This window comes from Nymphalis io, chromosome 5, assembly GCF_905147045.1.
Source record: "Nymphalis io chromosome 5, ilAglIoxx1.1, whole genome shotgun sequence".
NCBI classification, from domain to species: Eukaryota; Metazoa; Arthropoda; class Insecta; order Lepidoptera; family Nymphalidae; genus Nymphalis; species Nymphalis io.
Genome location: NC_065892.1, coordinates 2,729,855 through 2,754,097, shown reverse-complemented (window position 1 = coordinate 2,754,097; position 24,243 = coordinate 2,729,855). Strand labels below are relative to the sequence as shown.

At 34.1% G+C, this 24,243-nt stretch overlaps 1 protein-coding gene across 1 annotated transcript in view; it reads right to left on the bottom strand.

The window, feature by feature from the left end:
• Positions 1–13,499, bottom strand: part of LOC126768344 (cardioacceleratory peptide receptor-like) — a 34,400-nt gene extending 20,901 nt beyond the window's left edge. Inside the window, exons 1-7 of the mRNA XM_050486368.1 lie at positions 13,392–13,499; positions 9,183–9,318; positions 7,315–7,418; positions 5,268–5,361; positions 4,749–4,844; positions 3,583–3,765; positions 1,122–1,217 (exon numbers count right to left, since the gene is read on the bottom strand). Coding sequence (XP_050342325.1) covers positions 1,122–1,217; positions 3,583–3,765; positions 4,749–4,844; positions 5,268–5,361; positions 7,315–7,418; positions 9,183–9,318; positions 13,392–13,499 — 817 coding nt within the window. The remainder of the gene's footprint in view (positions 1–1,121; positions 1,218–3,582; positions 3,766–4,748; positions 4,845–5,267; positions 5,362–7,314; positions 7,419–9,182; positions 9,319–13,391) is intronic.
• Positions 13,500–24,243: the final 10,744 nt, after the last annotated feature.

Below are 24,243 nucleotides of genomic sequence, written 5' to 3'. Positions count from 1 at the left end.
ATTTTCAACTATTTTATCTAAATTTTAATATCAGTTCCATAATATGAATCGTTAATGTATGTAAGTAATTGTTTTTGAGTTACGACGAACAGACGAACAGTTCCAATAAGATAACGAGCAGTTAAAATCCTTCTAATGTTATGAAATTTACGAAATATTTTTAATGGGACGTTTTTGATTTACGTCTCGTAGACAATTCAACAATCCATTAATCGTTTTAATATAGTAACTGGACAAGAACTAGACATCAGTAGGGTGGGTTTTCGTTACATTAGTGTTATTGACGGGTCGGTGGGCGTGGTTGGTAGACACTTGCCTTTCACGCCGAAGGTCGTGGGTTCGATTCCCACCCAGGACAGACATTTGTGTGTGCATACACACATGAAAATGTGTGTTTGTCCTAAGTTAAGGTGTAATTATCTATATAAGCATGTGTTTACAAATGAAAAGTAGTATATGTAGTATATCATTTGTCTGGTATCCATAGTACAACCTCTGCTTAGTTTGGGAATATATGACCGTGTGTGAATAATGTCCCTGGATAATACTATTATTATCACCTATTTAAATATAAAGCTACGTCATCTCCGCATCCGCTGTAATATAATGGAAATAATATTTCCAAACATGTCAAGCGTTTATCGATAAATATTGTAATTGAAACCGAAACTGTTGATAACAAAATAAATAATAGAATTCGGTTTTATATTTTATTCATAATAATATGATTACTGTTAACTCGTATCGAACCTTACTCGGTGGGCTTTATGTATGCCCGTCTGAGTAGGCACCACCAACTCATCATTGTGAGTTGGCTATCATTTTTGCATAACATTTGCATCAGTTATAATAATTAATATTTCTTAAATAACATTCTATTTTAGTATTCCGTCTGGGTACTTATCACTCATCTCTTATTCTACCGCCAAATAGGAATACTTAGTATGGCTGTGTGTATAGTATGTTTTGTGAGTCAGTGGCGGATTAACGATGTTATATTTCTCACAGTACCAATATATTTGATTGGAAACCACATACCAGCGAGGAGCCCATTAGTAAGTCTTCTTAAAACATTTAGAAGTAAGATTTTTAACAACGTTAAAAATTAAATATAGACTCACCAAATACGATCACGAATGTCATTTTAACTGTTTTTATCTTGGCCTTGGGTATAATACCACGGCTGCTCGCTCGTCGACTGTCCAAGTCATCACTATCTGTAATAAATATATCATAGTTTATATTTGTAGACAGTTCGTTCTGCATGTATATAAAATTATATAAAATTGTGTTTGATCGTGAATTCGAAATATTAAATTTTGCAATTTCATGTTAATGTAATCATGAAAGCCGAGATGGCCCGGTGGTAAGAACGCGTGAATCTTAACCGATGATCGTGAGTTCAAACCCGGGCAAGCACCACTGAATTTTGATGTGCTTAATTTGTGATTATAATTCATTTCGTGTTTGACGGTAAAGGAAAACATCGTGAGGAAACCTGCATGTGTCTAATATCACTGAAATTCTGCCACATGTGTATTCCAACAACCCGAATTGGAGCAGCTTGGTGGAATAAGCTCCAAACCTTCTCCTCAAAAAGGGAGAGGAGGCCTTAGCCCAGCAGTGGGACATTCACAGACTGTTACTGTATGTTAATGTTAATTATTGACATTATTTTAATAAATTTTGAAATGCTTCAGTTCTATATTTAAAACCATACATGACTTTAATCAAACGAATTGAAAAGGGGCTCGTGACAACGACGGGTGCAACTCTTTAGGTACGCCAGGCAAGTCTATTTACTTCTTCATTCTTAATAAATAAATGTTTGTTTGTCTTCTATGTGTTCCAAAACTATTTATCTGATTGTGATGAAACTTTGATGAGGTGTTCTAAGTACTCCAGCGAAGGCCGAGGCCAAAATCAGTTTTCCCTTTATATGTTTAATCGTTTATAAACATATCATGTAGAACTTTATTCTACCCAGGTAGGTTTTGAAAAAGGTATGATCGCGCTTAAAAGCCAAATAGAATTTATTACACATTTTATAATATTTGGACATAATAATTATACGTAATGTTTTTGTGCTTTTCACTTGAAAGAGAATAAAATATTTTATTTGACGTCCTAAATAAACTAATAACCAGTGACCCAATATAAAATACTTCTGACGAAACAAAATGACTCGAAGGGTTGCTTGATATAAAATACGATATTTTTTTAATAAAGTTTAATTAAAGAGGTTGTAACTTAAAAAGGGTATTTAACAGAAAAAAAATATTATTTATGTAAAAAATAATATTTTCACTTGAGACATTACACATGTCCACTATAATAATATTATCGACAGCGCAGTCGGCTTGTTTTTGAAATTGATCGCCGTGGCTAAAATTCGGCGCGAACCAATCATTATTATTATAATGTTTAATCAAAATTTCCTAAGCACACCCAGAACCCACGTTCTTCGCTTAAACCACGTGTTCTCTTAACAAGGCTTGCCTCTGTTCAAAAATAAACATTAATTATTTCAATAATCTATTGTTTTCTGATAAATCTATTTCGCTAAGTTTATTACATGAATGTAGAATGAAAAAATTACATGAATGTAGATATTTGTTTTATGAAAAAATTACAATAAAATATTATATAATTTATGAGATTTTTATGGTTTTGAAATTGTCACAAACATACAAAACGATTTTCCTTCATATTCCATTTAGAAATTATTAAGCTATGATGTCAATAAAAGTTACTATGTGAGCTCGGAAAAAACAAACTTCCTTATATTATAATATTAGGATTGATATGAAGTAAAATTTTCTGAACTCTAGGAAATCCCTTATGAGTAATATTTTATGACTTATTTACCAGCTCGTAACATCACCCACTTCTTTATTTATATAATGTTATCATATATTTTAATGTAATATATAATATATTTATCATGGAATAATAAAAGATAATATTTAAATGGTTTAAAGTGAATTCCGTGTTTTATAGAATGGTATGTTATATATATTGTAAATAGTCCCGGAGTGGTCAAAATTTGACCTTAAGTTCGTTGCTAATACAAACGAGATAAAACAAAAAAAAAATCTCCATTATATTGGTGAAACCTAACAATGAAATGGCAAAAAACGTTTGACAACGAACGCTTTGTACTGCAAATGTTAAACACATAGCACGTAAACTACGACAATTACGGTTACATTTTTATCGTGCCTTTTTTTCACGCTGGAAAAACGCATTACGCGTTTCCCCCACATTTACCGTCTTAACGAGGACCGCCACGGGATCGCTTGCGCATCCGTGACGACATTACTACCGTGCTACTTTGACGACATTTTTATTACTTTTATAAACATTTTTATAAACACACCAACGTACTGGTAATTTAATTAGCAATATTATGTTATATTGTGTTAAAGAAAGCTTTCAGCTCGCTTACAAGGCGAGGACGGCTAGTGCAGAATATTCTTTCCGACTGTACTGGCCGTCGTCGCGTTTGGACTCCACTATCACTTCCCATCAGGCGGAGTGGAGCCAATTGCATTCCCGGTTTTTTTTTTTTTTTAAACTTACATTGACGTGTCGCCGCTGCTCTTTTGCCGAGAACCCGCCGACTTTTCTGTCGTATCGTCACAACGATAACGCCGTAACACGCAGATATCGTGAGCGCAGGCGCAACGAATAGTGACAAGAAAACACTGGTCATCCATATCCTCCATTGGGTTTCGTTGATGCTGGACCAGCATTGAAGAGTTCCTATGTTAAAAAAAAAATTTTTTTAAATAAAATAACGTGACTATTATAGTTACGTTGTAGTTGTTGCTTTGCAAGCAATAGTTCAAAGGGCAGTATGATTGGAATGACTGTGTAAATGATGTTGAGACCATTCAGTCCAGTCATAAAAATCCTTTTCAAATGCTTGTGAACTGAAAAGGCTGACTTTTAGATATTGTGTTGTATAAGGCCTTGAAATTTGTCCAGCTGTCCTGGGGCTGTAAACTATCGCACCTTTACGTCTCCTAAGTATTTCGTCCATTCCTATTCTAAAACTCGATTCATCTAGGTAGTATTCACATTTTAAATATAATTTAAAAAAAATATTAATTCTATTTTCAAATATTAACGCACTATAAATCAGACTAGTGCCTTAAGTAAGTTTGAATATTTTCGATATAAATCTCAATAGGAATTGTTTTATTTCTGTCATAAAATTTTATGGGCCATTTCAAAGCTACGATCTTTGTTTGAGTTCAACTTTCGCTGGAAATTCTCGAAAATTTAATTGCTTTGTTTACATATTGTATAGTTATTGCGTTTCTATGGATAAAGACAGCAATATGCTAGCGACTAATAAAGCATTAATTTAATTTCAATATTTATCTGGGAAATCTTGCAAGCGAAGTATCATTTTAAGGTCATACAATATTTTATAAACACTTTTTATATCTACACCGAAGATACCATTAGAGTCAACACTTCAAAACTTAACTTAGTCCACAAACAAAATTCGACTTTAATTCTATTTTAGTAGAGAAGTTTTTTTATGTTAAAGGGGAAAACTGCCAGGTGACTCACTCGATGAAAAGTGACTAAAACCGCCTGTGGACATCTGCAACATTGTGAAGCAACGCACTTTCAGTCCCCCAACGTACATCTTGAACACATTCAAGTGACTGAAAGTGCGTTGCTGGCATTTGAGTATTGAGAATACATACGCTCGTTGAAGTAAACAAACGTACCTTCAATGTCAGCTTCATCGAAGAGAAACAGCATCGGAACGCAGAATAAAAAGCTCAGTAGCCACGCGCCGACTATCAACGCTCGCGCACGACGCCCTGCGAAGATTATTGTTTTATAATTCATTGCTTATATACATAGGGGAGTGTTTAGTTACCTGCTGAGTTTTGTCTCTTTCTGACATCATTGATTTCACATTCGAAAGAAGAAGACACAGCATTTGTTAATAAATCACCCCTAAACAACATTTATAAGTGTATTTTCATTAAAATTAATTTCAATTAAAATGAATAATGGCTTAATTCAAGGCATACGGTGACTTACAAGTTTCACGTAAACGCGTAAATTTATGATTAAATTATGTATAAATAAGGCTGGGTAGGGCACGTATACGTTTGCACGCATGTTTGTTTGTGTGTATGGGTGTATGCGTGTGTATGTGTGTGTGAGAGAGAAAGAGAGACAGAGAGTATGTTGAGGACATTATTTTGGTATGAAAATGTTGTTTTTATAATACTTACAGCTTCCAGTGAAATTCATCGGATGTGTGATCGCATCACAGCGGTCTACGCTTAACGCGACCAAAACGTAAGTCGATGAATATGTAACTACACCCTAAAAAACATTATTTATAATAAGTGTTACCTCTTTACAGAATAAATGCTTCTTTTGTTAACTACTATTAACATTACAAAGTAGACTTTAAAGACACTTAAGTGTTTTTTTTATAAAATAGTGGTAAGCGGTAGCCATCGTCCGTAGGCATTGGCACTGTAAGAAATATTAACTATTCCTTATATCGCCATTGCGACACCTTGGGAACTAAGATGTTATGTCCCTTGTGCCTGTAATTTCACTGGCTAACTTAATTGTTAAGCCGGAACAACAATAGGTCTACTATGTACTGCTGTTTGTAGGTAGAGTATTTGATGAGTGGGTGATTCCTACTCTGATGGGCTTACAAATTAAAAAAATAATCTAAAAATAAGTAAATTTTTGTAAAAATTTAAATGCGAGTTTTTAAATTGTACTTCAAAGTTGAAATATTTTTGAAGCTCACTGAATTTACTTATTATCTACCTGAACTAAATTAAACATTTCACGTATAATTTACAAAGGTAAGATAAGACAAGGTTAGATCATTAATAACAATTGAAATTATACATAATTACCTGTATTGCCCTTTAATATTAAACATAATCTTATTTTTTTTATGTTTATTTCATTTAAAAGTTTATGAACGTCAATTTCCCATCTCGTTGCCTAAACTAATAAGAAGAGGGCTCATATATTTTCACCCAGAAAATTGGAATATGAATAACGCTAGCAATCTTGTTCCATTTCACATTTATAATTAATTTAGAAATCACTCTTAAATATTGAACTTAACGTAGTTAGACCTTTTTCTAATTATAATGTTATACTTGTTTTTTTTTCACATGTGTTTTATTACTTTATGACAAGCTTGTTGTAGCAGCCGATCAGATAGTCATTGTTACGCTCGGTTCGTAGATGCACGCGTGGGAATAAACTCAAATAGCTTAGCATATCATGTATTATTTTATCCGAACACATACTACATAGGTATAGTAAATTCTTTATATACTCATCAATATATATGTTATACTCATCAATATTCGGTGGTCCTATATATATAATTAATGGTAATTTGGGGTCAGCGCATTTATGTTCTATTCAATTCTAGAATAGGTTTATTATCTGGTTTTGAGGGCCTGCATGCCTGCAGCCAACTTTGAGAATATTTTTGCTGGTGGATTAGTTTTTACCAACATTCGAGTTATTGTGACGTTCATTCTCTTCCTTTTGTCGTCTCTTACTATACCCACGGGTTGAGTAAAAAGAGAGAGAGAGATAGAGAGTACGATAGGGCTCTCTCAAACACCATACAGCATTCATTAAATACATTTTTACTTTTACAATATATTATTTACATTCAAGCTTTAAATATATACAAATAAAAATTAAAAATAGCTATTGTACAAATCATGACCGCGTGGAATGGTGTCAAGAATGTTAGCAGCATTTTCCCTTTGAATCGAAATTCCGATTATCTAGACGAAAAAAAACCAGAACAACTGTTAGCAAAGGCAATAAGACGAAGTGTTATATTTTTTGTAACTGGTGGTAGGGTTTTGTGCAAGCTCGTCTGGGTAGGTACCCCTCACTCATCAGATATTCTACCGCAAAACAGCAGTACTTGGTATTGTTGTGTTCCGGTTTGAAGGGTGAGTGAGCCAGTGTAATTACTGGCACAAGGGACATAACATCTTAGTTCCCAAGTTTGGTGGCGATGTATGCGATGGTTAACATTTTTTACAATGTCATTGTCTATGGGCGTTGGTGACCACTTACCATCAGGTAGCCCATATGCTCGTCCGCCAAACTATACTATAAAAAAGGTCCATTTTTTAAATTAGATATACATTATATTATTATCTAAATGTAATCATTGAAAACGTATAAAATTATTATTTTATTATAATATCTTAAATTACTAACGTTCGAATTTATTGTTATTAAATAGTATTATTGTAAATATATAAATACCTGTAAATATTTCATCAATTTGCAGGCCAACGAACCAGCGAACCAAGAAATCGTTACCCGTTGTATTAAATCTGGTAGAACGCTTATTAACCCGACCCATAAATCTAAAAGAGAAATATTATTTTAATTTAAATATTGCGTTTATATTTCTGTGAATCAATTTGTTTTTTCTGATGGGTAAGACACCTTCTTGGAATGTAGAGGTTCTATCAGAATCTTCTAGATATTTATCAATCAATATCTGTGTAAAATTTTACTGTGTTGTAATATTTTAGCTTAATTAAATCATATTTATGTTAATGGAGTAACATCTACATTATATTGAGTGAACTCATTGGAATTGAATAAAAAAACTTTTGAAGTAAAATTTCGTCGGAAACTAAATTGCTATAAAAGAATAATTTCAAGGCTGAGTTTTAGTGTTACTTAAAATATAGTAATTGAACAAAATGGTTCTTGTGCAAGTCTCCATTTCTGTCACGTGTATACTACTAAATAAAATTTTATTTTTATAAAATAGTTCTTGGCTGTATATTTGTTTATGTTTGCCTGTGAATAATATAAATGTTGTTTCTATTTTAAACATTGGATGTATGTGCTTCTACGTTTACATATAATGTTTTTTTATGGAAAATTGAATTGCTTAGGCTAAGCTTGACAAATCTTGTTTTGTTATTTTATTGTATAACCTCGCATATATACATTGTTACTTCGCACGATATTAAATTGCTTTATCTCTGTATCTGATATTATATTACTTAAGGTTAATTTTGCAATCACATACTACATGTTTTAAATTTTTGTCAAAAAAATAGTCTCCATAAAAAAAAAAAGTTTTTTCAACGTACAAAAACCAAGCTCAATTTTAGACGTTGATAATAAACTTATTTTGAGGGTACAAGAGGTAAAGAATCGTATTATAAGAGCTTTTAATATGTATTACATACATTTATATTTATGTTTTTTTTTTTAATTTACATATATATTATGTTTAATTAAGTAAAGTTTACGTAACGGTGTACAAATATAAATCAATTGAAATTATTAAACTTCAAATAAATAAATATTTATACATTAATATAATTTATAAAATAATATAATAATTATATTAATATATACACAGAAAAACTTTAAAGTAATTAATTTCAAAAGTAACCAAAGTTTTACAAAGTTAAACAAAACTTCCTTTGTAAATCATTACAACGATTTAAATCGCAATAATTCGAAATTTGTAAGTTATTTTCATTTACGCAAGTCTGACGAACTATTAAATACAATGGGAGGAATCAAATTAAAATTAATCTTGAATATAAAATGTAAACCAATTTTATAATTTCGTTATTCGAATATTTAAATAAGCAAACTCTTATATAAATATATGTTTGTGGGATAAATCCTAAATTAATATACAACACACTTAAGCAATAAGCTAAATAATTAAGAAATAAAAAAAGATTAGTACATTATTATAGTATTACGCATATTTCTCATTTTAGAACATACGAGTATATTTCAAAAATGTTATTATTAAGAATTGATTTGACTTGCCTCTGTTTTGTTCGATATGATATTTTAAACTGAATCTTTTGCTAATAATTTTGCTAACATGTTAGACTTTAATGTCAATTTTATCATTCTCTCAGGTAATTTATTCGGTATTGGCTTGATTCTGTATGAAAACAGGGTTTTTAAAATATATATATCTGACACGATATTAACAAAAACGAATCAATATCAGGAATTAATGCATTAATAAACATTTTTATCGTACGTTTAAAGCATATTTATATAATGTTTGCTTCAACTTCTACACGATATCGTGTCGGACAGTATGAATATGGTTTGAAAATTTGTTGTTTCATTCTTACCAGCTATAGCAAGTTGCATGATGAAGAAATTCATTCGGCTCTTCCTGGATTTGGTGAGAAATAGAGCAAGCACCACCGTCGCATTTCCCGCGACGATCGCCACCAACAACACCCATAACACCGCCAGCTGGGCGTTCTGTGTATAAAAGTAAAATTATAATATCTTTCTTCTTCAATAATTTTAATTCGTTATCCTGTCTGCTTATTCAAAAATCAAAATATCATATATACTCCATTGGAGCAGGAGTATAGGTGAACAAACCGTAGATTACAGATTGCATGCGAATGCATGCGCATGACTTGGCATGCCGTATTGCACTAAAAATAGTTCTTGATTAATTTACCTTTATTTATAATATAATACTATTCCACTTAATTAGTTATAACCACATCAATTGAACTTTCGAAGTTCCGATTACATCTTCGCGGACATTGAAAAGGCAATTTTTTTGCTATTTCTTGAATTGATTTCGACCAATGATATCGCTTCAATTGATATCGGTGACCAATGATATCGGTGTCAAAGTTGTTTATTTGGGCTTACTTCTCTTGTAGTTGGAATAGGCCATAGGTGATTTTATTCAAAATTCAATATTTATTGATAAATACGCTAATATAAAACAATCTTTGAGTGAAAACTTCATATTCCTTATCTTTTAAATTAATCGCTTCTGGAGTTTCAAAGTCTTGGCAGCTAGGCATTTTAATATGCTTAAATGTTAGTTTGAAAATTAAGATAACGAATTTTGGTACTTCACTTAAAACTTTATAAACGAGATATTAATAAACAACTCGTTTATAATTTAATTTAATAAGTAATTAAATAAAATTAAGTTAATAATATGCCACGTCTTCACGAAAAAAATCTTCGTGATTTTTTTGCTTGATATGATATCATCATATAGATATAATTACATTTAAAAGTTGAGAGAAAAAAAACTTGTTTTTCTTCGTAGAATATACATTCCGAACAAGTAGTGGTTTTCAATATTATTTATTCTTGTAAAATAACTTGAATGTATTTCAATTTTAATTTCGGATTTGATTTGAGAAATTTCAGAAAAATCTTTGTGCTTTAAATAACCAAAATTTTTAAAACGTTATGACTCTTATAATACCAAGCAACGACCAACGGAACGGGACAAGATGTTTCATACTGTTTAAACAACTTGGAGCTGCTAGTACCTGAACATAACAAACACTCGATTACTAGGTAACCTTTTTTGATTTTGAGGCTGGACATAAATATTGGATTACATTGTTTTAACAAATCTACGTTTTTTATTGGAAAAAAAAAATACTGTTGTACTTAATAAAATCAACATTACAAACCAGATGTAGCGTTCAGTTAATGTAATATTGTAAAATGAAAATTTAAAAATGCCTCTAAGAAATTATAATATAGATAAATAATATTTTGGATTTGACATTATCACAAAACACATAATACTGTATTGTACAATACTTTTTAAACGACGTCGATGGTGGTTAATAGCGGTTAACAAAGATTTTTAATCATCCTATGACGATAATGGATTTCCTTTGTAAAGGGAAGACTTCATTTCGCATATTAAGAAATAATTGCGTTAGATCATATCCCATTAAAACTTTAATAACGTAGATTGGTATAAATGTGCGTTAAATGGATTAAAATGAATGAATAAATTAGTAGTTCGTCCACATCATTTTTTTATGCATTAATATTAAATAATAAATTTATTTTAAGAATGGATTTTGTATGAATTAGATAGGTCCATAGAATTAGGTGATGTAAGAAATGTTAACCATTTCGTGCATAGACAATACGCCACCAACCAACATAACCAATTCACATATTAAGTCCCTTGTGCCTGTAATTCCACCGCAACAATACCGAACATTGCTGTTTGATGGAAGAATCTGATAGGTGGTACCCGAGACGAGCTTAAATATAGTAATACGGGCATAATTACTCTACTGCAACTTACTGAACAAAAGTCCTTTCATCATTGTTTGCTTGGGATCTTGGGCTTTTAAAAAGAACGAAGAACCCGCCTCGCACACACAGTTTGACTTACATTATAACTTTATAATATACATTAATTATAATAATTAAATATTATACTAGTTAATCTACATTACGTTACACGATATACGCTTGCCTTAATTACAACTGTGTATTAATTAAAGGAGTTAGAGGAGATTAACAACGAGTTTTAACGTATGTTACAAATGGTGGTAAAGTGTTACGAAAATTATATTATTAACATTTTGTAGGAAGTTCGTATATTCCCAAAAAGGGGAAGGTTCGCGTATTGTGTACAAAATTACGTTGTCGAGTTGATGTTAATGAATGAAACGGAAGTTCGGGAGTAAGCTCATAGGAATTTTGATGAAAACTGAAAGTGCTACATCTTTTAATAGTCGCAGTAACAACAATAGAAATACACGGTGATGGCCATATATTAGTTTATTTATTTTATAATGAAATCAAAAAAATGAAAAAAAAAAACACCCAAACAACAGACATTTCGAAAATGTTTTTTTTTTACAATAAAATAACACAATTAACAAAACTGCTATGAAATGTTACTGTCAGTGGTATGGATAAGACCCATATCTGTATTTGATCGTTCAACTGACATGAGCTACGCAAAATCTGCATTTTCAATGTTTCAAAATAAAATAAATTGATACTCCGTACTTTTTACATCTATTCCGAATAATGAATTTATTAAAAAAATAATAACATACCCATCTCATATAATATAGAATATAATACCGTTTTATGATACAATTAACGTAAGATTAGAATTCTGAAAGTCTAGACCCATACTTTAGCGAGACGATCTAAAATTACTTGGCACTATCCCGGTATGCCATGGACACCCTTTAAAAAAGTAATGTTAAATAAATTTTAATTTTAATAGTTTAATCATTGACATAAAATACAGATAATATATATAATAAAAGATAAGGAATAATTTACAGATATATTCTAATTCTATAACCTTAAAATGTACATACACTTCAGTGGTCTGACGGGGTCAGTGGAGATCGACTCCAGAAAAGGTTATGTTTAGGTTTAAATTTAACAATGGTTGTAATATCAAAGAATTGCTATTTTGAAATAAAGGTATAATATAAGCATAACTTGATAATATATTCATTAGGGTATATCCTAACCACTTCACCGAATGACAGAGCACTGGAAACGAATGTAATTTGAACACCAGCGAGCCTAGTGCGAGTTTTCTTACTTGTTAGATAGCGTTAACATTGACAAACTACGATTTGAAATTCCGATTTGTCACTAAACGGCGCTGTTATCATTCCATATAACTATAAAAGGCACTCGGAGCTATAAAACAGACACTCATTTATAAAAACCACGATCATGTAAAATATATTCTTCATCTAAAACTATATTTTCTCGCACGTCTAACCTTATATTGGGACGGAGAGGAAAATTAATTGTAAAACGTCACAATATTAACCTTTACTATTCTTAAGCATAAATTAAACTAAGAACATTAATTAATTACGTTAAATATTAACTTCGCGGCAAATATAATCATTACCCACACAAATATCAGATTCTAATAATTAAATTATAATATTATATTGGCGAACCTTTAAACATAAGAGTTTCATATATTATTTTATTAAATTAGGTTTTCTAATAAAATCAAATCAAAAGTGGAATAGAAGAAACCGTTTGACCGATTACCATGAAAATTGGCACAAGATGATACAACAGGCAGGATCATGTCTTTTGGGTTTTTCTTTCTTTATGTTATAGGTAGGCGGATGGGAAATGGCCAACCTAATGGTATGTGGTCATCACCCGTAGTATGATGTAATAAATATTAACCGTTCCTTACATTGACAATGTTCCTTGTTCCTATAGTTAAACTGGCTCACTCACCCTTGAAACCGAAACACAACAATGCTAAGCACTAGGTATTTAGTATTGCTGTTTAGCGGTAACAATAATCTTCCAGACCGATTTCAGCAAGCATAAATAACTAGTTTCCGCCCGTGGTTTCGCTCGCGTTTTAGGGGAAAGGGGTCTGTTATTACGTTAAAAAAAATAGCATATAAACTTCCTTGGGGTTCAAGCATAGTTCATACGAAATTTTATCAAGATCAGTTCAGTAATAGCCGTGAAGGTTCCGGACAGGCAGAGTGACTTTCAGAATTATAATATTAGTGAAAATAAAAAATTACCTGATAGAAATAAAACTTGTTGATGAGCGTGACATTTCTCGTGTCATTGCTGTAAAGGCTGGTGTTCAGCTCCGTGTAGAGGCTGCAATTCTCGCACTCTGCTTCCATGTCAATTATTTTCACATTTTGCACTTATTTATCTGTGAACAATATATTATACATCAGCCTTATATTTTTATACGATATATTCTTTAAAATGTATTTGCTTTTGGTGAGTTATATAATAATATTACTGCATATATAAAATGAAACGCGATATTTAAGCTTTTAGCACTTAATACAATTAATAACTTTGTGTGGCTGTCCACTCTTTGGGTACTATCCATTTTGTAGATCACAAGAAAATTTCATACATGAGAAAACAGTAAAATATAAATCCCTCTTGTAGAATTAAAATTTACTAGAAAATGATAAATCGACTTGCATTGCTAAAATCACTCATTTACTATTTACTCTCACTTGTTTTTTCAGCAGTATTATTTACAGAGCTCACTTCATTACTCACTCAGTGTTGACAACCGATTAATAGTGATATAGAATTTTGATGCGTGTATTGTTGAAATGCTATGATTATTATGGTCAATGACGTTTATCACTGTTTGACATTTCACGACCGTTTTTTGCGGTAAGTTTGGAGTTTGTTCTATAGATTTGAAGTGTGTATCAAGGATATGGTGTAGGAAGAACTAACATTCACTAAACAGTATCGACTTCATTTTATAGTTAAAAAAAATATTGACTTTATTTCACTTTGCAATACATTGTATTGCTGTATTCAAGTTTCGTCACGGATATCGCAATGCTTGAAGACAAAAGTCTTCAACGAGTGCGTCTTACCGGTTATGACCTACGGAGCCGAGACGTGGACACTGACAGTGCGTTTGCCCCACCATTTTAAGGTCACTCAGCGAGCTATGGAGAGGGCTATGCTCAGAGTTTCTCTGAAGGGTCGAATCCCAAATGTGGTGATCCGACAGAGAACAAAGGTAATCGACATAGCCCAAAGGATTAGTAATCTGAAGTGGCAGTGGGCTGGACACATATGTCGCAGAACCGACGACCGTTGGAGTAGAAATGTTTTGGAGTGGAGACCACGCCTTGGCAAACGTAGCGTAGGACGCCCTCCAGCTAGGTGGAGTGACGATATACGCAAGGTGGCTGGCAGTGGTTGGAGATTGAGAGCTGAAAATCGAGCTCAGTGGCGTGCCATTATAGAGACCTATGTCCAGCAGTGGACGCGAAAAGGGTGATGATGATGATGATGATGATGATTCAAGTTTCAGATGTCCTGAGTATTAAATATATAATTATAAAAGACATATTTTTAAATATATTTCAAGACGTTTTAGTATTGTATAAACATGAATTTTGTACGTAAAATTCAACCGTGCGCCTATCATCTTCATTTAAATAGTAATCTCGGCATAATAATATTAGTATTAATTTAACTAAGCGTGAATAAATCGTAAAACGTAGCACTGAAATAATAAAAATTCTTGCTTTATATAATTCAGTATTTAAGGGATTTCAAGGATTTTGTCATCGTGTTCTGCGTGTAATATTTTATCTGTGCCCTGTGGGCGAGACTCCATTACACGTAATGAGTGAGCTCATCCGCTTAAGGTTTTCAGCAATAAAAATAAATTATATAAGAACTCTGTTATGAGAAGCAGAAATTGTGTTATTTATTTTACATAAATTAACATAATGATAGATAGCTTGGTGAACAACAACTTTCATTTTTATTTAAATAGTCAGTTGCTGACGTTATTATAACGGTTTCTGAGTTCTGAATAATTGGATTTTAGTAGGCTATTTATGTACCTGTATGAACCGAGATGGCCCAGTGGTAAGATCGCGTGAATCTTAACCGATGATCGTGGGTTCAAACCCGGTCAAGCACCACTGTATTTTCATGTGTTTAATTTGTTTTATAATTCATCTCGTGCTTGACGGTGAAGGAAAACATCGTGAGGAAACCTGCCTGTGTCTAATTTTACTGAAATTCTGTCACGTGTGTATTCCGTCAACCCGCATTGGAGCAGCGTTGTGGAATAAGCTCCAAAACTTTCTCTTCAAAAAAAGGACAGGAGGCCTTAGCCCAGCAGCGAGACATTCACAGGCTGTTACTGTTATGTACATGTATATCGATCAGACGCGTCTTATATGTATATACGGCTGTCTTGTATATATGCAGATCCTAAAGACAAAATGTAAAATTTCGCGTAAGGCCAATGAAAGTTGTCAGTTTTTCTATATGTTCAGTTAATATTTATCTTTGTTTCAAAGGTCGTTAATCCATTTATGAGCTAATCTCACTTTTTTGGATACAACTGTCCAATGTAATGTAAGCTATGTAATTTAAGTTAATATAAGGTATTGTTCATGATTATTGTTTTATTATGGCTGTATTAAGAAATTAACAAGACGGGTAATCAAATACCTTACAATTTAAGGTGAGGTTTTTTGTAAATGTCTTACTAATTAGGAAGGTTCCTTCTACTCATTAGAAAGCCAAGAGCCTATTCTACCACGTCATTCTAATGTACTTACACACGTGCACATGTGGCCGAATTTCATTCGACATATGCAAGTTTTCTTATGATGTTTTATTTATTTACACTTTCATTGCTACCTATAACATATATACCTATAACATATATGACATTGATAAAAATAATAATAACATTGAATAGATAAACGTATATAATATACTAAGGTTATTTACGCCTTAAGAGGTGTTGTTCAACATAGCCCGTGTGAGAGAATGAGTCTTTGGGGAAAATCATTACCTGCTGGGTTTATTTTGCTCGTTAACTCGATAACTTTCCAGGACTAGCTAGAGTGTTAATCACTTAGCTCGAGGACAGTATACGTTCGTGTCCTATCTATCTTTTAAATAGAATAGTTAAGCGGAGGGTCGTATAGACACGATGGTAAGTTCCCACCCATAGACATTAGCATTGTAAAAAATATTAATAACCTGGGGTACTAAGATGTTATATCTCTCGTGCCTGTAGTAACACTACGTCACTTATCGTTCAAATCGGAATATACTAAATATTGCTGTTTTGTTATGAGTGGGTGGTACTTACTCAGACGAGCTTGCAAAAAAATCACCAGGTACAGTACGTATACTTCTCGCTGCTAAGAATTGTCGATTTTCTACTATATTGGACTGCAACACGCTTGGCTAATTAAAACCATTCAATTAAAATATAATAAGGTCATCATCATCATCATCATCATATCAGCCGAAAGACAACTGCTGGACAAAGGCCTTCCCCAAGGATTTCCACGTTGGCCGATCTTGCGCTGCCCGCATCCAACGGCTTCCCACGACTCGTTCTAAGTCGTCGGTACACCTTGTAGGGGGCCTCCCCGCGCTGCGTCTTCCGGTTTGTGGTCGCCACTCGAGAACCTTTCTGCCCCAGTGGCCGTCGGTTCTGCGAGCAATGTGCCCCACCCACTGCCACTTCAATTTAGCAATTCTTCGGGCTATGTCGGTTTGGTTCGCCTGCGGATTTCATCATTTCTGATTCGATCTCGCAGAGAAACTTCGAGCATAGCCCTCTCCATTGCCCTTTGAGTGACCTTGAGCCTTCTTATGAGGCCCATTGTGAGCGACCACGTCTCTGATCCATAAGTCATCACTGGCAACACACACTGGTCGAAGACTTTCGACTTGAGACACTGCGGTATTTGGGATGAGAAGATATCGTGTAGCTTCCCGAACGCTGCCCAGCCGAGTTGAATTCGACGATTTACCTCTTTCTCGAAGTTGGACCTACCTAGTTGGATGGTCTGACCTAGGTAGATATAGTTGTCTACAACTTCGAGTGCGGAATTTCCAACCTTGACTTGAGTAGGTGCAACATGAATGCTCGACATGATTTTCGTCTTGTCGATGTTCATTTTTAGACCCACTTGGTGGGAAACCCTGCTGAGGTCATCGAGCATAGTGCCGAGGTCTTCCAAGGTCTCAGCCATAATTACAATGTCATCGGCAAATCGAAGATGAGTGATGTACTCGCCGTTGATATTGATGTCAAGACCGTTCCAGTCCAGAAGCTTGAAAACATCTTCCAATGCAGCGGTAAACAGTTTCGGAGATATCAGGTCTCCCTGTCTTACACCTCTCTGCAGTTGGATAGGTTTTGAGTTCTGATCCTGCAGTCGGATCAACATGGTGGCGTTCTCGTACAAGCACTTTAACACCCTGATATACCGATAATCAATTTGGCACCTTTGAAGAGAATTCAGCACGGCCCAGGTTTCGATTGAATCAAAGGCTTTCTCATAGTCCACAAACGCTAAGCAAAGTGGCTGGTTATACTCCTCAGTCTTCTGTATAACTTGCCGCAGCGTATGTATGTGGTCTATGGTGCTAAAGCCTTTCCGGAATCCGGCTTGTTCGGGTGGCTGGAAGTCGTCAAGTCTCTGCTCGAGACGATTCGTAATGACTCTCGAAAACAACTTGTAAACATGACTCAGCAGTGAGATGGGCTTGTAATTCTTCAAAAGGGTTTTATCACCCTGCTTAAAGAAAAGTACCACCACACTTCTTCAGAAGCTCGGCTGTAATACCATCATCACCAGGTGCCTTGTTGTTTTTGAGTTGTCCGAGAGCCATTCTAATCTCGAAAAGACTGACGTCCTGAAAATCTTCAGTGTAGTGTCGGGTAAGTCTTGCTCTGGGATCTGCAGCATGACTACTGACAGGTGATTGAGCTGTCGTGTACCGCTGACCGTAGAACTTCTCAACCTCTTCCAACAGCTCAGATCTTGACGTGACTGTTCTGCCATCTTCAGTTTTCAGCCTTGTCAGTTGACTCTGACCAACAGACAGATCTCTGGCGAACACTTTAGAGCCTTTGTTCCGATCGATGGCATCTTTAATGCGCATTGTATTAAATTGGCGAGTGTCGCGAGTTAGAGACTTTGAAATCTGTCTGTTGATTAGCCGATAGCTGGCAGCATCAGCTGGGGACGTCCGAATCATTTTCCGTCTTTCCTCCATAAGCCGTAGGGTAGAGGCAGAGATCTTGTTGGTTCCTTTTGTATGGCTGGTCTTGAAGGTCTTAGACCCAGCCGTACAGACAGTTTCCACAAGCCTGTCGTTGTATGTGTCCACTTCCTCGCAATCTGCTAGGCAATCGAATCGGTTTTGGAGTTCGAGCTGAAAGGCTTCGGGATTTCGGATTTGAAGAGGTGATGGTCGGAGCGTAGACTTCATCAGTCGGGACCTCTGGAGTTTAACATTGATATTTAATGAGCTTCTTACGAGTCTGTGATCGCTCCCAGTTTTGACTGCATTGATCACGGAGTCGTCATTAAATATTTGTCTTCTCGTCGACAAGACGAAGTCTATATCATTCTTGGTTTTCCCATCCCATCAGGGCTCACCCAGGTCCATTTACGCAGACCTGGCTTCTTGAAAAAGGAGTTCATCATAAAGAGTCCCTCCTTCTCCATAAAGTCGGCCAACATCTGGCCCCGAGGGTTGCGGTCTCCAATTCTATGTGGTCCCACCTTTAACTCATCACCGAATCGTTTGCCCAGCTTCGCGTTAAAGTACCCCATTACCACAGTGAAATAAGTCTTATTGGTATGTATGGCTTTAGAAAACTCCTCATACATGACCTCAACCTCATCGTCGGAGTGTGTCGAAGTCGGCGCGTATACCTGTATGACCTTCAAAGAATACCGCTTGGTGATTCTGAGTATAAGGTACGCCACCCTAGTCGGCACGCTCTCGATTTTCACAACGTTGTTAACGAGGGACTTGTGGACTATGAACCCGACACCACATTGAGACAGTTGATCGCCCTCTCGGAAATAGAGAAGGTTACCGGATTTCAGGATCATCGTATCCTCCCCCTGTCATCGGACTTCGGATAATCCGAAGATATCCTAGTGTAACCTGCTCAGTTCTTCCTCCAGTTCGATGATCTTCTCGTTGGTTCGCAGTGTACGCGTGTTATATGTTGCCAGGGCCAGAGGTCGTCGGTGTTGGTAACACGAAATCTGCCGGGGATTCTTAGCACCCCCTGCCCCGCCGTTACCACAGTTGTTACCAAAGTTAGGAATAGCAGGGCTGCCGGGGACTAGGGGCCGTGGTTTAGTTGTGCGAATCATGAGGGGATATGCCATAATCGCCACGCTTGGCAGACGGGTTGGCGATCGCAGTTAGTTAGTCATAGTACTCAGAGAGACGCTGCTGCCCGTTCTCTGGTGTATATTCCCTCGGGTCGACTTCTACGCCCCCCACGGGATGAGATGGGGTGGTGATATTCGTCGCCGTCACTACAAGGCACGTGTGCATAATAAGGTACATTGTATTTTATTTATACTTTTTTATCCATATGGCAACGCCTTACTAAATTAGAATCGTTCGGCTTATAAATACGCAATAAATTTTAGTTTAAAAACTTCGAAGAAGAAAAAGAAGTATAAAAATTTCAATAAAATCATTCATAAAAAGTTTTTATGTAGAATATTTTAAGAAATACTGAATAAACATTTTTATTAATACATAAATATTTACATAATTGAGTAGATCGTAAAACAAGAACATTTTTCATGATAATTTATTTTGTAATCCTGTAACGTGGCGATTGAAAAGCGCTTATTGCTATTTATTTAATAAAAACTATTCATATTATACTATCTCTATGAACTATATGACAAGAGTCGTCAGGAAGTTTTAATAATTCAGGGGCAATGTGTAATGAAAAAAATATTACTAACATTCTTGTTATTCATAAGACTGGGTCCAAAAATATGGGCGTATTAATCAAGGAATATTTTCCTAATATGGTAAAGACATGCAAATGTCGGTATAAAGACATAATACGCTTACTAAAAACGTTCTATAGTAAATAGACAAAGCAATTTGTCTCTTTCTAACATCAATAGTTTGACATCTATTAAAAGAAGACAACGCTTTATGCAACTATGCAATCGCTATGAACTAAATAATGTCAAATTCTGGCAAATGGACCATCTTATGGCTAGTTGTGGTGACCACCATTGATATCGATAATCGGTGGTAAGGCTTATCCTTTAATCCGTTACTTTGTCGATGCACCACATAATTACATTAGTTCACTTACCCTTTAAACTGAAATACAACAATTCTACGTATTGCTGTTTGGCGGTAGAATATGTGGTGATACCTACTCAGCAGACTTTTATAAATAGGTATAGATTTTTTATATTCATCTGTCATTTAAAAATGTATATGAATGCATGACGCATTGTAATACATTAAAATTTTTATTTATGATTAGAAATTTTGTATTCGTTTTATCTATACATACAGTAAAATAGTGAAAACCTTGTATTTGTACATTCAATTAAAGTGGGCCGATGAAAAAAGAGTGGCACGTAAATGCATTTTTTAATATATCGTAATAAAACCTACCTTCATTGGACGAAGTCGCAGGCACTAGCTAGTGTATTAACTAAATTGTTTTTAATATAGAATGAAATATGAACTAAAATTTAACATATAACGTAGCAACAAAATAACAGTTAATTATAATTAAATTTAGTGTAATATTATAATGAAAGCGTCTAACATTGTTTAATAATTAAAATTCCACAATATGATATTTAGTAAAGGGTATAATATTTATTTGTAACATTAATTGTAATTTTTTAACTAACACCAAGAAAAGTTAATGTTTCTTCGACGTGTATGTTTAATTGAATATTAAATTTAATAGTACTCGTACATTTAAATTTAATCTAGGTCTAGTATATTTAAGTTAAAAAAACAACAAAAATTAACACCAGCGCTAGTGTTTATTTACACAGACTTATTTTTTGTATATCACTTCTGTTATACGTGATTTGCGATGGGTCTTTAAAGGGTCAAATAAGTTCGGCAAATAAGTTCATGAGTTAGTCTTGTTGCTTGTTCAGACCGATTGGCAGAAACCAGGTCCGTAGCTGAGGTCCGTGACTGATTACCAGAACAACTGACTTATTGATAAAAATGTGTACATATATTGCTGACTGTCACTTTATAATTAAAATCAATCGATAGTTGTATGTCTGTAATATGTATTATCGATTAGGGATGTAACAGTATTTCCTCGAGGAAACGCTGGTTTTTTTTTGACATCGACGTGACGCCAATGACTCACTGAACGCAGGACCGGTCCGATCGCTTTTGCCCAGCGGTGGGGCTTTGAGTAACGGATGGTTATACGGAATAGCAAGTAAATGTTACTGCTAGCTAATTATTTCTTTCCTCTTAGGCATACTACTGATTTGGAACTTGTGACGCTGTTCTTGTACAGGCAATATACAAACATACCTAAGTGACAGGATTTTATCAGACCTTTGGTGTTCTTAAGATATTTTAATTCAACGCCTAGTATGAAATTCATTATGGGTATTTTAATCACAACAAAAAAAAACATCTGTGCTGGACTGGATTAAAATCCATTAATCCCTCGATTAAGATTGACGTGTTCTATCATTGGGCGTTGACTCAAATACGAGATTTAAATAAATTAAAAAAAGTAAATAAAAATACCTGAAGATTTGTGTATAATAAAATAAAAATTGAAACAAAATAGGAACAAAGGCTATGTAGTTCCTTCTTTTAAAAATTAAATATCATTAACATGATTGGCAATTATCCTTAAAAAGGTTTTTTTTAAAGAATCATCTTAAATATTTAAAAAATGTCCCTGTGATATCATTGTCTCGTTTTATGCGTTCAATAAAAATATACTTGATGTCACAACTTGGCTGCTCATTCATTAAAATCGGCTTAGTTCGAAGAAAATATAAATCCTCTTTTCTTCATCAAACAAAATACTAAGAAATTTAGTGTTACAGTTTGTTTTCTTTTTATATGATAGGAAGGCGGACGAGCATTTGGGCCATCTGATGGTAAGTGGTCACCAACGCCCTTAGACGTTGGCGTTGTAAGAAATGTTAACCATCGCTTACATCACCAATGCGCCACCAACCTTGGGAACAAAAATGTTATGTCCCTTGTGCCGGTAATTATACTGGCTCTCTCACCCTTCATTTTGGAGGACATTATTGTTATTATTAAGGATCTAATATTTTTGTCAGAGAATATATTTTTAACTGGTAAGTGGTCGGAATTTAAACTTAAGCAGAATAATAACAGACACAATAGATATTTTGTAATGTTATACTGGGTCACTCATCATTCAAAATTAAGCGATGGCGTAGAGACATTTCACAAAGCAACACATGAGAAAAATAAGTATGTTCCTGGGCTCGATACTGATTGTAATATACCTTATGTTTACATATCTTAATCTTTATAAATATAATGTAATAAAACCTATAATAAAGCACACGGTTTTCATCGAATGTCATCGAATACTTCAGTTCCTCTTATAATTTTATGTCAAATTTAAAGTCTTATGACTTAAAATATACAGCCAACTGACGCTACTAGAGATAAAAACGTCACTAGTTTTTGTTGCTATGAGAAAGCGATTTAATATTTTGGCGTTGTTTTTGTGTTAATTTATTGCAAAGCTTAAGTATGCTTAAATAATTTGTATAATTGCTGACAGCTTTATAGAAAAAAAAAACGTCCTTTTACTTGTGAGATAAAAATAACTTATATTGATTTTTCCATTTTCAGAAACAAGCATATACACAAATAAACATTTACATAAAAGCATATTTACATATAATTGAATATATATATATATGTCACGAATACATATCTAATATATGTCACGAACATTGCATCATAAGTAAAATCTCTACGCACCGCCAATCTGCTACGTAGCTACGAGTGCAAGCGAGTGCAAGACAATTGCTACGATAGTGCTATACTTGTGCAATTGTTGCTAAAGCAAAAAGTTCTCTACATTAATTAACATAAAGCTTAAAATATTCTACAGTAAAATGTCACATTAGTTTTAACATCACCGTCTTTACACGTGTTGGTTTTGTGTAAATAATCTTATTACGTTACGAAAAACCTAGTACAAAGATATTATTAATTAATCCTATTAATACACAAATATCTTTATACAAAACGAAGAAGATAATATAATATTTTCTCTCGTAAGATATGTATATATATATATATATATATATATATATATATATATATACAGTAATAAGTAATGTATATATATATTACTTATTACTGTAATTTCATATCATTGTCACCCTTTTCGCGTCCACTCCTGGACATAGGTCTCTCCAATGGCACGCCACTGAGCTCAATTTTCAGCTGCCAATCTCCAACCGCTGCCAGCCACCTTGCGTATATCGTCACTCCACCTAGCTGGAAGGTGTTCTACGCTACGTTTGCCAAGGCATGGTCTCCACTCCAGAACACGTCTACTCCAACGGTCGTCGGTTCTGCGACATATGTGTCCAGCCCACTGCCACTTCAGCTTACTAATTTCATATAACTTATATAATTATACTATTGCAATCGTAACGCAAAAAAGGTTTTGATTTATTATAGTATTATTTAATATGTATAAATACTGCAATTTACATCTCCGTAAAAGTTGGTTTACAAGTTTGAATCCTAAATTGATTGTACTGGATACAATTGAATGACCGTATTTTTATATATGCTTGTGATGGTCGTTAATAAATGAACAGTATAATTGATGAAGTTCTTCTATCACCTTTGGACCACTTCGACTATTCTGAAGAGAAACTGAATACGAACGGAAAGAGTTCAGGCGCATGAAGGGCTTTACGTGCTTTCGGAGGCACGGGCGTGTAAATACTATCTTCTTTTCGTCTCCGGGTTGCTACTGAGAATTTCTCGACAAAAAATTATTTTTTATTGGTCTACCCAATGTTTGAATCCAGGACT